General features: G+C 36.5%; 1 protein-coding gene across 2 annotated transcripts in view; it reads left to right on the top strand.

The window, feature by feature from the left end:
• Nucleotides 1–720: 720 nt before the first annotated feature.
• Nucleotides 721–13,158, top strand: part of Orc5 (origin recognition complex subunit 5) — a 72,811-nt gene continuing 60,373 nt past the window's right edge. The window contains exons 1-5 of one of the 2 annotated variants that reach the window (XM_051174813.1): nucleotides 721–845; nucleotides 3,513–3,605; nucleotides 5,934–6,134; nucleotides 6,698–6,772; nucleotides 10,375–10,486. In XM_051174813.1, coding sequence (XP_051030770.1) covers nucleotides 774–845; nucleotides 3,513–3,605; nucleotides 5,934–6,134; nucleotides 6,698–6,772; nucleotides 10,375–10,486 — 553 coding nt within the window. In that variant the 5' untranslated portion in view covers nucleotides 721–773. Of the gene's footprint in view, nucleotides 930–3,512; nucleotides 3,606–5,933; nucleotides 6,135–6,697; nucleotides 6,773–10,374; nucleotides 10,487–13,158 lie in introns of both variants that reach the window. The other variant, XM_051174814.1, reaches the window with a different exon arrangement.

Here is a 13,158-nt window from a genome sequence, read left to right as displayed (position 1 = left end):
AGACTTCACAGAAGAAGCAAGCTTTAAGAAATAAAGATGCTGGAAGTCACAGTTACCTGGTAGTTGAGATAAGACTGTTACCTAAATCTTTTATAACCTACAATCTATGCTTTATTATTTATCGTCTGAATAATATATCCATGTATATTTGTTAGTAAAACTAAATACAGTATCTTCTAATGTGTTAAATTACCCTGTCAAATAAGTTGTCCATTTAAAAAAGAAATTACATGAAAAAAGTCCATCTGCCTGTTTCAGTGGAAAATTTAACTAAATTTGTTTTTCAATTTAATTTGATTAACCAAGACTCAAATGCTTGCAAAAACAATTACTCGAAATTTATTAAATCCCAGAGTTCCTTTTGCGCCGAATGTCACCCAGTTCCCACCTTCTCCCCAGGGTGCCACCTCCTTTCGGTACTTTGACGTTTGCGGCTTTCTGGCGGGAACCGAAGCCCTGTAAGGTGGGTTGTGACACGCGCCTAGACCGCTTTGGGCTTGTCACCGATTCCCCCTAGGGTGGAGAGCGGAAGCTGGCCGGCTTTGTTCCGAGCACGCGCAGGGCACGGACCACTGAGAACTGGCGCTGGGAGGCTAGAGCGGCGCTCGCTGCGCGGGCCGTGACATCACTGTATCGCGCCGCCCCGCCCACAGCCTAGGTTCCGCGCTTCCGGGAGTAGATCTCGTAGTTGGAGAGCGTGAAATCCCCCGAGCCGTAGATTGTGGGCTTCCTGTCTGCCAACTGCGCTGCAGCTTCGGGTGGTGACCGCCAAAATGTCTCAGTTGGAGAGCATGGTGCTCTGTCGAGAGGCCCAAGTGTCCACCTTGCAGTCCCTGTTTGGAGAGGTACTGTGGTCAGAATGTTTCCCAAATTCCAGAGGCTAACGCGTCCGTGGTCTGTTGGGAGAGTAGTGTTTGAATGGCGAGGAGGTAGACCACCATCTTATGTTAAGACGGAAGTGCTGTAGGCCTGTCCCACATTTACCCAAAGAAACTCCGCCGTCCATTTCAGGAAGGGGTGGCCTGCCCTACAGGGCATTACCTAGGAGGTGGTCCTTTTACTCGGGCCACACTTTGGAGAAAAATGTGACGCCCGAATTAGCTTCTGCAAGTTGCTGCTGACCAGGGTTTATATAAGAAATCTGTTTGCAAAGTGTTTATTAAATGCAAGTTCACCTGTTGCAGCGAGGTGCAGATTAAGTTAAATGCAGAGAGATGGGTGGCTCTTAGGATAACGCTGTGTTTTAGCCTTTAAAATTCTGCAGCTTTGCCAGAATTATAAAAGCCAAGAGAGGTTTCATCTGGAATTCTCTCCCTGACTAGCAGATGAAATGCTTTAGAGGGAAGAGATCCTCTGAAAGGAATACAGCTAAAGATTCCTTTTCATAGGCGGGGAACCTCTTACTGCCTTTTGCATTGTACTCATTAGTTAGAATTAATTACACTTAAATCTTACCTGGAAGGTGAGTGAATACAAATAACCATTTAGTTTGCTTTTTAAAAAATGCACTTTTATCCAGCTGAGTGTTGGATGTGAGTGTAAGGTGACCAGTGAAATATGAGTGAAGTACCTCCATCTAAAAGTGGTCACATTAGTTAAGACAGGTCAGATTTATCTACTTTTGTAGTTGTAGTCCTTTCAGTTAAGAGTTACACATGTAACAGGAATATGTATGTGGTTGTGCTGTATACATTCCGTCATTGGAGTTGATTAACCCAGATTACTCCAACCAAAAGTACCCAGAAAGAGGAGACTTGTAACACATAGTGGTGGGTAGTGCTGATTTAGTAGTGGATCACAGAAAAGGTTTTCACCCTTGCTCTTGTTTCAAATTATGTTTAACAAAAATAGCGGTTTTTTTTTTCTTTCTTTTTTTTTTTTTTTTTTGTTTTTTTTGGGAAGTTGGCATGTTGAAAATACAAGAGCCACAATAGCAAATGACTACCCCTCCCCCCAAAACTCAGCTGTGTTTCTTAGAACATCATTTATTTAGCAAGTGTATATTTTCTGTGCACCCCCTCTGTGGAAGGCACCTTGCCAGCCAGATTCTGGCTTGTTACAGATGCTGGTGAGGTTTATGAACGTGAAAAGTAACAGTGTAAGGGTTCTTTTTAACTTTAGATAACAATATAAAAGTCATTATAAAAGGGGACTCTGCTGATTACTGTTGTCATCTAGGAAGAGAGAATCTCAGTTGAAAAAATGTCTCCAACAGATTGTAGAGCATTGATAATGATTGATGTGGGAGGGCCCAGCCCCATGGAGAAAGTGGTCTGGGTGGTAAATCATAATGAGCAAGAGATGGGGAGCGAGCCAGTCAGCAGCCTTCCTCCATGACCTCTGCATCAGCTCCTCCCAGGTTCCTTCCTTGAATTCCTGTCCTGACTTCCCTTCATGGTGAACTATAACTGTAGGCTGAAATAAACCCTTTCCTCTCCAAGTTGCTTTTATTCATGCTATTACCACAGTGATAGAACCCTGTTAGGGCAAGGAATATTGTATTAGGCACCAAATAGGAGATGTAAACAAGTGTGGTAGGATTCCAAAGCAGATTTCATCTAGCTTTGAAAAAAAAAAAAAAACCTCTTGAATGCGGTCATAAGCTTTCTTTTTGCTTGTTAAATGATATCTGAAATAATTTTTAAAATTCATGTCTCCCCAGTAGATTTTAACCCTTCAGAGTCTAACCTGCCTTTAACTGATGTCTGTGCTGTTCAGTATCTTATAGTTTTCAGCATTTAATGGCTATCTCATAAACATTGTTGTTCATGCAATAAATAAAGCATATGCTATTATTGGATAGGCCAATAATACCTTTGATAGCTTGCTTCTGATTACAAAACTACCTGTGCATATGCATTTTGATTTAACTTTTTCATAGTGCTAGGGATCAAATCTAGGACCTTGCATATTCTAAGCAACTGATGTACCACAGAACTATAACTCTGTATCCAATATTGCTATGTAGATTTCATCAATGTTTGATTTAATAAAAGATGTACACTTATGCTAAGGTAAAAGATTATGCATAATTCAGAAATATAGAAGATTTCTTAGGAATAAGACCTCAAAAATATCTCTTGTGTTGCATTGTTTGTTATACATCTATAAAATGTATAATAAAATTGTAGCCTATAGTTTCATTAGGTTCTTTGAAAAAGAATTAGATTCTTTGAAAAATATTAAAAATGTAGTATAGACCAAATTACCCTTGGAAACGCCCTTAAATCTCTTAGAAAGTCAAGAATACAAGAGCTTGTAAGTGGAAACCCATGTAATAATAAAAGTATGGATATATAATATATAGCATATACTGGCAAAGTGTAATTTTACAAGATAATTTCAAAGGGAATGTACTTTGAGTTGAATTTAAGTTGAGAATATTAAGAATTTACCTGTGTGCACCCCTGAAATAACTTGGATTTAGTATTATACCTGTAAACCTTTCTTAAAAGTTGGTAAATGTTCATTTCTGGTTTCATACAGACAGAAACTAATCTTTTCTTTCCTAGAGACATCATTTCAGCTTTCCATCTATCTTTATTTATGGACATACTGCCAGTGGGAAGACCTATGTTATGCAGACTTTATTGAAAACTTTAGAGGTAAGCATAACCCTGAACCTGATGCTAAAGGACCATTATTCCTACAGTGTTAAACAGGGAATGAGTTTAGATGACTTACTCCAATTTTCCTTTGTCTGTAGTATTATTATCTACATAAAGCATTTCTGCCCAAATCTTGCGTATAAACTTCAAAAGCTATTAGTTATTACGTAACTTGAACCCTGACATTAGAAAGTTTTAAGTTAAGCTAAAAAAATGTTCTCTTTTGTTGCCCAGTAGTTGGACACACAAGTAATGGCTTCTTTTAAAAATATTAAAATTTGCTTTTTAACATTATAAAATGTTTCTTTTTCACTTTCTATTTGTAATATTAATTCTTATAATTCTTATTTTTCACACATGTAAAACTGTACATACTTTCATCCTGTTCTTTTCATATTTCTTATCTGAATAATTTTCACCATTAATACATTTAACTGAATTTGCTTTAAAAAAAAAAAAAAAACTGTTCTCATCCTTAAACCAATCCAGTAAATACATTCCATAGTAAAGACAGCACTTCATCTATATTTACTTATGGCTATTGCTATTTCATTTTCACTTAACACTGTTTTTTTCCAAATATTTCTGCATAGAACCTTCCCTGTCTGTAAACTGGGGCAAGTAGAGGCAACCTTTGGAATTGTCACAATAAGTAAATATTAACACATGAAAAGCGTATTCCACTATAGTATTATAAGAAGTTACTAAAATTTAGATGCTATAAATGGATATTACCATACATCTGTTTATTTCCTAAGCCAGCAGTAAGCAAAACCAATTTAAATGGGCATGGCTATGGCCTTCAGCAACTGAGCACAGAGAAACAGATGTGCAGGTCATAAGTAAGCTTTGGTTTGCTAACTTGTCATGCTTTAGCTCCAAGAATAGTGTTTAAGATAGCCTGCAGAAATGCACATGATTGCTGCTCTGTTTCAAACTTTGGCCTGTGTTGCTCCAGCTTCTTGGAATGGCTTTCCTCTACTCATTTGCTCTCCTTCTAATATCTTGTTGATTGACAAATGCTTATTTAGCCATGTTTTTTTCTACTTCTCTGGGAAGTGCTTTCTGACTTCCAGTGTTACGTTAAAATGCATGGCTTCAACACTTTTTAACCTTTATTGTATCATACTATATAGCCTTCTTAGCTGTACTTTTTTGTTTTTGTTTTTTTTTTTTTTTTTTTTTTTTGTTTTGTTTTTTTGCATCTCCAGGTTGTGATCTTTTTTTCTTTCTTTTTTCTTTTTTTTTTTTTTTTTAAATATATTTCATCCCCACAAGCACAGTGCTTTGATCAATTTAAGTTGTAGATATTAGTCTTTGGTCCCAGAGATCAACTGACACTTTAAGCATAAAGATGCCTGAGTTTCATATCTGACTTCAGATTCTGAATATACAAGGTCTTTTTTTGGTCACCAATTTGTATTTGAAAGCTTGGGAAATACATGTTAAGTAAAAGCATGAAAATCCAGGAAGGAAGTTTTATATTTAAGGAATGTGTTATGTTTTTAACATTTTATTATTTTTGCAGTGACTTGGTTAGTGTTAGCTAGGACTGTTACTGCTTCTGTTATAGATCCCAAATACTTGCTTAGAAAAAGATGCTGTAATTTGAGTCAAGAATAATACAAAAATAAGCAAGATACTTATTCTTAGCAGACATTATGAGGGCTCTACCTAAGGAAATATTGGTGGCACCTCTCTAGTAAACAAATTCTCTAGTAAATAAAATTCCCACTAGGAGTTTTAACATTCAAAGGTATTTGATTTCTTTATTACAATACTTAAAGAGGAAAATACAAGCTTACTTTGGGTTCTGGAGGGAAACATGAGAAACTGAAATCACAGAAGTTTAAGGAAGGGACTATTTACAAATGCTGAGGAAGTTTTAAGGGAATCAAGAAGACTGTCATCATGGCCTTTAAAACACACACGCATGCACGCAGGCACATATGTGCGCGCCCCACCCGGAGACCTTGAGGAACCTTAGAGAATCACTGTTGCCAGAACCCAGCAAGACCAGTAGCCTTAAAAAAGGTGTTCCCAACTAGAGCACTGGTCTTTTCTAGCAGAATGTAGACACTGCCAGATTGCAGTGTCAAGGAAAGAAATATTGAACTTCTTCCTTCAACTCTGCTTCAGTCCCTCACTGTGGCTACCTATTGACTTCCCCAGCCAGGGCCTGATGATGTAATTTATGTTTGCCAGGTTCCTGGGGCACAGGGTGGATGGGAGAACAGCAGGGTGTAGATTCACAGAGGTAATTAGGGACTATCCAACAGAATACTGTATATGTTTTTGTTTACCCTGTTTGGTTTTGTTTTTCAGCTCCCACATGTCTTTGTGAACTGTGTTGAATGCTTTACTTTGAGGCTACTTTTGGAACAGATCCTAAACAAGTTGAGTCATCTTAGTTCTTCAGAGGCAGAATGTCCTACAGAAATAACCTGTGAAACATTTAATGACTTTGTTCGATTGTTTAAGCAAATGACCAGTACTGAAAATCTTAAGGATCAGACTGTATATATTGTAAGTAATTTGAAAACTGGTTGCAACAGATCCACTTCCATATATTTATTTCCAGTCTTATTTTGTATTGTGCTCTGTGGAAGGTGCTTTTGTAATTCAGAAATATGTTACTTAATCTTTGAGTTATTCAGCAGTTTAAAAACTGTATGTGAAGTTATCAAGTTCAATCAGGAAAAGTTCTGTGTGAGGAATGTTAGAATATACTTCTGTCTTTCTTGGGTAATAATGACTTCTAATTTTTTAAAGTGAGAAAATGGAGTCAGAGTTCTTCACACCTTGTTTGTTTTGGATAGTATGATTAGAAATTAGCTTTTTAAAAGTAGAAATGATGTGTTTTCTCTTTGGCTATTTGGATTAAAATGTTACTAGTAATCTTTTTTTTAGCTTAATCTATTTGAAGTATCTTTTTACAAATGTAAATGGCCTTTTGAAACTCAATTTAAATTACTTTAAAAATTTACATTTTTTTCTTTGTAGAATTGAAAGTTTAAAAATCTTACTGTGTGTCATATTTTATAAAATACATTATGAATTGATTTTCATGTAGATGTCTCTTTTTAAAGGTTCTAGATAAAGCTGAATATCTAAGAGATATGGAAGCAAATCTTTTGCCTGGGTTTCTTAGGTTACAAGAATTGGTAAGTAATATATGAGAGTTGTTTTCCCTCAGTAGACCAGAAGATATGTCCCCCACCCAATATAATGTATTGTCATGTTTCTTTGTCATGATTGAAGTTCAATCTTTTCTCATAGTAATATTAATTTATGACTTGATAAATTATTTTAGCTTTCAATTATAAAGAAATTTGCTATTAAAGAATTGTTTAGTCATTAATGGGAGAGGGATAGATAGACATTGAGTTCTATAGTAATTCTTAAATATTCTTTCATTTCAATCTACAGAAGTCATGATGTAGTTATTCTGATCATCTGGTTTGATGTCTGCTAGTTACTCTGTGTCAGCATGAAACTCTTCACTCTACTATTGTGATCTCATTGAACTGTTTTAAAACAACTGCAATTGTCATGGCAGTGCAAAAAAAAATAGTAGAAAAGATTTACTATGCGTATTATCAGATAAGAGAGTAATTATCATAGGGAAAAGCACAATAGTTTGAATAATACGAAGAAAGAAAGTTGAGAGAATTCAGTCCTCACAAGTATCCATACAGGAATGCTGGGTTCAGGATAATTATGCATATCCCATTCGGGTTTTACTCACTAAAAGCAAAGAGCTGGCTAAGCAGAACAGTAGTACCATTTGTCCTCTTCAGCTAAGAGTAATTTAAACTTGGTTGATTTTGTGGTTGATTTATATGTTTATTTTGATTTTATTATTTTATCAGTGGTTTGAAAATAAACAGATTATACTTTCTAGCTGAATGTTTATTTGTATTAAAGTATTAAGAAACACTGTACTGCGAGCCAGAGCAGAATCTTTCCCTTTGAAAGATAAATGCACTATCTGTTCAATATGAGGAATTGCTTACATTAGTTACTCTTCTTCTGCTGTGATAGAACAGTAACCTTGGGGAGAATGGGTTTATTTTGCCTTGCAGTTCCAGAAGGAATACTGTCCCTCATGGGGAAGGCATAGCAGCAGGAGTATGAGACCAGGCTAGCAGTTAGGAAGCCACTAATTACATTTCTTCCCTATGCAGGTGCGGGGAGAGAAACAGAAAGAAACAGGAGTGGGGCATTAAAGCTTGCCCCAGTGACATACTTCCTTCCTTCAGTAAGGCCCTGTCCCCTGAAGGTTCAATAACCTTTCCAACTTCAAAACAGCTGGGGACTGATGGTTCATATTCATGAGCCTATTGGGGATATTTCTAAGTCAAACAATACAGTGCTGAAAGTTTAAGAGATTTCCCAAGTGCCACTGAATTCATTGTATCCCAAAGGTGGACTCTCATGGATCACATTTAATAGGAATTAGGGGTAGAGGGCTATAGGTAGCAGTACAGTAAGGAGGTATTGAGATCTGTAGCTAACTCTTGGGGTTTACTACTGTTACAAAGTACTTGTCTATTTTCAGTTCTCCTTTCCTTTTTGTTTTGTTTTTGTTTTTGTTGGTGATTGTGTGATTCTTCAATGGCTTCACTCTTTGTTTCCCATACTACTTTATTCTTACCCTTCATGTTTTTCTCCATATACGTGGTAATGGTGTTGAGGTGACCTTGACAGTAATTAATGTTGTTCTTTGCTTCAGCTTTGGGATGAAACATGATCCACCAAACTCAACAAACCCACATGGAGTTTATTGTAAAGGGAGGGGTAGGTATTAATGGATCGGGAGTAGAAATGGAGAGAGAAAGAGAACAGGCAGGTGATGCTTGCTTATATAGGGAACAGGAGAGTTTAGAACGAGTCTCAGCAGTTAGGGCCATTGAAACTGGAGTCATGGAGCTGCTGTTGGCCGAGCCTTGCATTTGGTTTCTGCATGCACAGTCCTTATGCAGCCATGCAACCTTTAACAGCTGTCAGTGAGGAGCCATTACCTGTAAAGATGGATCCTGGGGCGAGAGAAGTTAGCCTGGAGAAAAACAATCCCAGGGCTGGAAGAGAGCCCAAGAATTAGAGAAATTGGGGCCTAAGAATGCTTATAGATGGGAATGCTTATATATAGGTGCCACATCTCATTGCTAGCCAAAAAGAATATAGGAAAATGAAAACCTGTGTGGAAAATTAAAGAGTGTGAAGATGAATTCTAGCTGGCATGCACAGGCATTTGTGACCAGTCTTTTAAAGAATAGTGGACACATTCAACTTTTATTACTCCTTTTGATATACTAAGTGTAATTTTTCATTATAGTTCAAAACATACCTCTTTTATTTAGTATTGATGATTTAGGAGGATAGTATTAGTTATAGTTATTTGTTTTTAGTATATAGTGGCCATTATTAGTGTTTCTCAATAATTTGAAAACAAACAGAAAACTTAAATATTTCTTAATAATAAGAAGTTATACAATATAGCAGATCCACTTTTATCCAACTCCATGTTTCCTTTTCTCTGAATTGCTGTAACTGTTTTATTGATGGGAAATGCCAAAATTTTTTTTTGTTGATAGAGCAAAAGCCTATCAAGATTTTAAAAAATTCTTACAAGGATTTTGTCTTAATTTTTCCAAGCAGGTGTGTGTGTGTGTGGTGTGGTGTGTGTGTGTGTGTGTATTTAAATATATATATACATATATATGTATGTATATAATGTATATATATAAATTATATATATGTATATATAAAAATATATATGTATATATATTTAGAAACAATCTCATCTTATATACCAATCCCTTTTCCCTCTCCCTCCCTTCCTCCCATGCCTTCCACCGACCCCCCCGCCCACCCCATTCCATCCCCCATCCACTCCCCAGGGAGGGTGAGGTCTTCCATGGGGGATCATCAAAGTCTGTCAAGTCATTTGGGGCAGGGCCTAGGCCTCCCTCATGTATCTAGGCTGAGAGAGTTTTCTTCCTTGGGGAATGGGCTTCCAAAGTCCATTATACACTAGGGATAAATACTGGTTTCACTTCCAGAGGCCCCATAGACTGCTCAGGCCTCCTAACTGACACCCATGTTCAGGGGCCCAGGTTCGGTCCTTTGGTGGTTCTGTGAGCTTCCTCTTGCTCAGGTCAGTTGTTTCTGTGGGTTTTCCCAGTTTGGTCTTGACCCCTTTGCTCATTACTCCTCCCTCTCTACAACTGGATTCTAGGAGTTCTGCTCAGTGCTTAGCTATGGGTCTCTGCTTCTGCTTCCATCACCTACAGAATGAAGGCTTTAGGATGGCATATAAGGTAGTCATCAATCTCATTATAGGGGAAGGGCATTTAAGTTAGTAACCTCTCCACTATTGCATAGATTGTTAGTTGGGGTCATCCTAGTATTTCTCTTGGACATTTTCCTAGTGCCAGATTTCTCTTTAAACCTATAATGGCTCCCTCTATTAAGGTATCTCTTTCCTTGCTCTGTGTTCTTGTGTGTCTGTCCTAGTGTTCATAAAACTGAAATGTTGACTAACTTACAGAGGTTTTTTTTTTTTTTTGGAAATTCCAAGCAACTATATATGAAAATTTGCAAGTGGTTGAGCTCTCTGATTAGTTTTTCTCAATATGGTTTATTAATATGCAAGTGACTTGTTGTGTATATTAAGCTTTGCTGAATTTAGTTGAAGATAAATCCTAAGGGAATTACTGCCCTCAGATTCTTAAGCACTAAGTTCCTTTCCTTTTCTTTACAGACTGACAGAAATGTAACTGTTATTTTTCTCAGTGAGATTATTTGGGAAAAGTTTCGTCCAAATACTGGATGCTTTGAACCATTTGTCTTATATTTCCCTGATTATAGCATAGGTAAGTTATAATTGTTTGAACAAATAATCTTGTCTTTTGTTCAAAATGTTAAACTATACCATGTTTAGACTAAAATATTTTGCTATCTCCAATTGTTTAAGTTTGTTGCCAGTCTCAAGATGCTTGTATTGCTGCATTTTACAGAAATTTTATTTTGAAACTGTGAAGGATCTATTCTCATAATCACTAAATGAACAGGCCTCATGTGTTTGCTAATGGTATACTTTCATCAACTTTAATTCATTAGTGTGTGATTATGACATCCACACAAATAAGAATCATACTAGACTGACAACATGTTAGAATTGTAGAGCCGTCTTTATCATATATGTGGATCAAGTAGCATTTATCTTGAGTCTACAGATTTTATTTGACATTGCTGTAACTTTTACTGTGCCGACCTCGACCTCTAGTTCTTTTGTTTATTTCCTTGGGGCTTATTTCTTTTCCTTTTTATTTATTTATTTATTTATTTTATATAACCAAGTCCATTTAAATGAAAACAAACATTTATAGACAATATTTGGGAATTTGGGTGTTTTTCTTTCTAAACTACTTCCTGCTGGTAAGGGGCGCTGTCATGGGGGATTCTAAGAAGATGCAGAAATCCTGGCTGTAGGTAAGGCTGCTTTGTCTAGCTGTTTTGAATGTAGGATCACCTGGTACTCTGTTTCAGGCAGTCTGGCTTGATCAATCCACATTAGTCTGGAAGGAATCCACAGCTTTTCATTTTCTGTGGAAACAAAAATAGAAATCCTTTTCCCCAGTAACTTGTCCTTGAATTTAAATTTTGGAGTCAAAGCATTTTTTTTTTTTAAATTTAATTTATTATTTTACATGCCGATCCCAGTTCCCTCTTCCTCCCTCCCTCCCTCCTTACCTTCCTCCCTCCCTCCTTCCCTCCCTCCCTCCCTCCCGTCTTCCATTCCTAACCTGGCTCAATCTTCCTGGTCACACGTGTTTTCCTCTCCTCACCCTCATTTTCTCCTACTTCTCTCTCCATTCGCTGCCCCCCCCCCCCCACTTTCCCTGTGCTCTGGGGGACTTGTCCCTTCTTGGTTCTGTGAGGGACTTTATATGAATCATTTAGAATACACCTTGTATCCTAGTTCCTCTGATGGTGTGAATTATAGGCTGATGATCCTTTGATCTAGGTCTATAATTCTTGGGGCTTATTTAATCTTAAACTGTGTAGGTCCTAATATTTTTTCTTTTGAAGAATACAGAACTTTTGTATTGTTTAATAGCCTTATAGATTAATACATTTTGAGCTATCACTGTACAAAGTTGGTAAGTCTGATTCAAAGATTTTAACTGTGAAGCATAAGGTTCTGTAGCAGGCTATGAGAAAATGGCATCCCATGATCTTGGCCTTATTAACACTGTCCCTCTCAGCTAATGAGCTATAAATATTCATTGCCAAGAACAACACATTGTTGCCTGTTTTCACAAGAACAGAAGCCAAGTAACACCTCCTGCTTTAGCTAATTAACGTTTTTTTTTTTTTTTAATTTAAAAGAACTCAAAATAGGTAAAAGCCTTATTTTTAATATCTGTTCATCCACACAAATAATACAATAAGGAAAGAATAGGAAAGAAAGGTTTAATCAAAGGATTTCATTAAACAGTTGCTTCAGATTTGTGTCACCAGTGAACTGACTTTGTGTCCTGTTTTAGTTTTAAATATTGAAAAGCTATTTCAAAGTTAAGAAAATTATATGATTGTATTGTTTTTTTCTACATCATGAAGGTAAAAGTATGATATACTTGTAGAATCTGTTTTTTGTTGTTGTTTTAGATATAAAGCAGCATGAATGGTATTTCAGGAGAAAAATTAAATATAACAATTTTTCTAATTTTGTCATATAGGAAAAAAGACCTGTTAACTGTGTGATAAATGAATCCATGTTACATCTGTTTAAGTTTTAGGACTTTTTAACTATAGTATAAGCATTATAATCATACATTTTCTATTTAAAACTGAAACATTGATTGCTAAACCAAATTATGTGTAGCATGGAATCAGGACAAAGAGATTAGAGGCTAATGCTACCATGTCATGTTAGCTTGATAGGTGTGTCATTTTTAGGGATATGGTTTTGGTTTCAAGGACACCTCCTTTCCAGTTGTAGCCAGGGGTCCAGTTTTTCCCCTAAAACCTAGCATTCTACTTAATGCCCCATATATTCATAATTGTCTCTGCATTCTGACTAAAAAGTAACATAAATTAATAAAGCCATGGGAGCTGGGAATTGTCTGACCATGTGGTTGCTGAGACTTGAACACAGAACCTCTGGAAGAACAGTCTTAACCTCTGAGCCATCTCTCCAGTCCTTGAAAATGCTTTCTTCTTGTCAGTTGTTATAGTTAAAATAGCCCCTTGATACAGCTGTTTAACTTTTACTGTGTTTTCATTGTTTGTTCATTATTTGATCCTGTAGCTATATCTAAATGATGTCACAAAGGAGTGAATAGTTAATTGAGATCAAGTGGCATGGTTAAAATATTAAATTAAATACAACCTAAATAAAAGGAAATTGACATATTCAAAAAATCCTAGTTGAGTTTATACCTGAAATTGTGTGTTAGACTCGATTAGGCATTAAGATTCTCATTGTCAGTGAAGTGTCTGAGTAGTAGATTGCACCATGAAGTCAGACAATATTACAACG

Source organism: Phodopus roborovskii, unplaced genomic scaffold (assembly GCF_943737965.1).
Source record: "Phodopus roborovskii unplaced genomic scaffold, PHOROB, whole genome shotgun sequence".
NCBI lineage: Eukaryota > Metazoa > Chordata > Mammalia > Rodentia > Cricetidae > Phodopus > Phodopus roborovskii.
The sequence above is the reverse complement of the archived record's forward strand: the minus strand, read 5'-3'. Positions and strand labels throughout refer to the sequence as shown.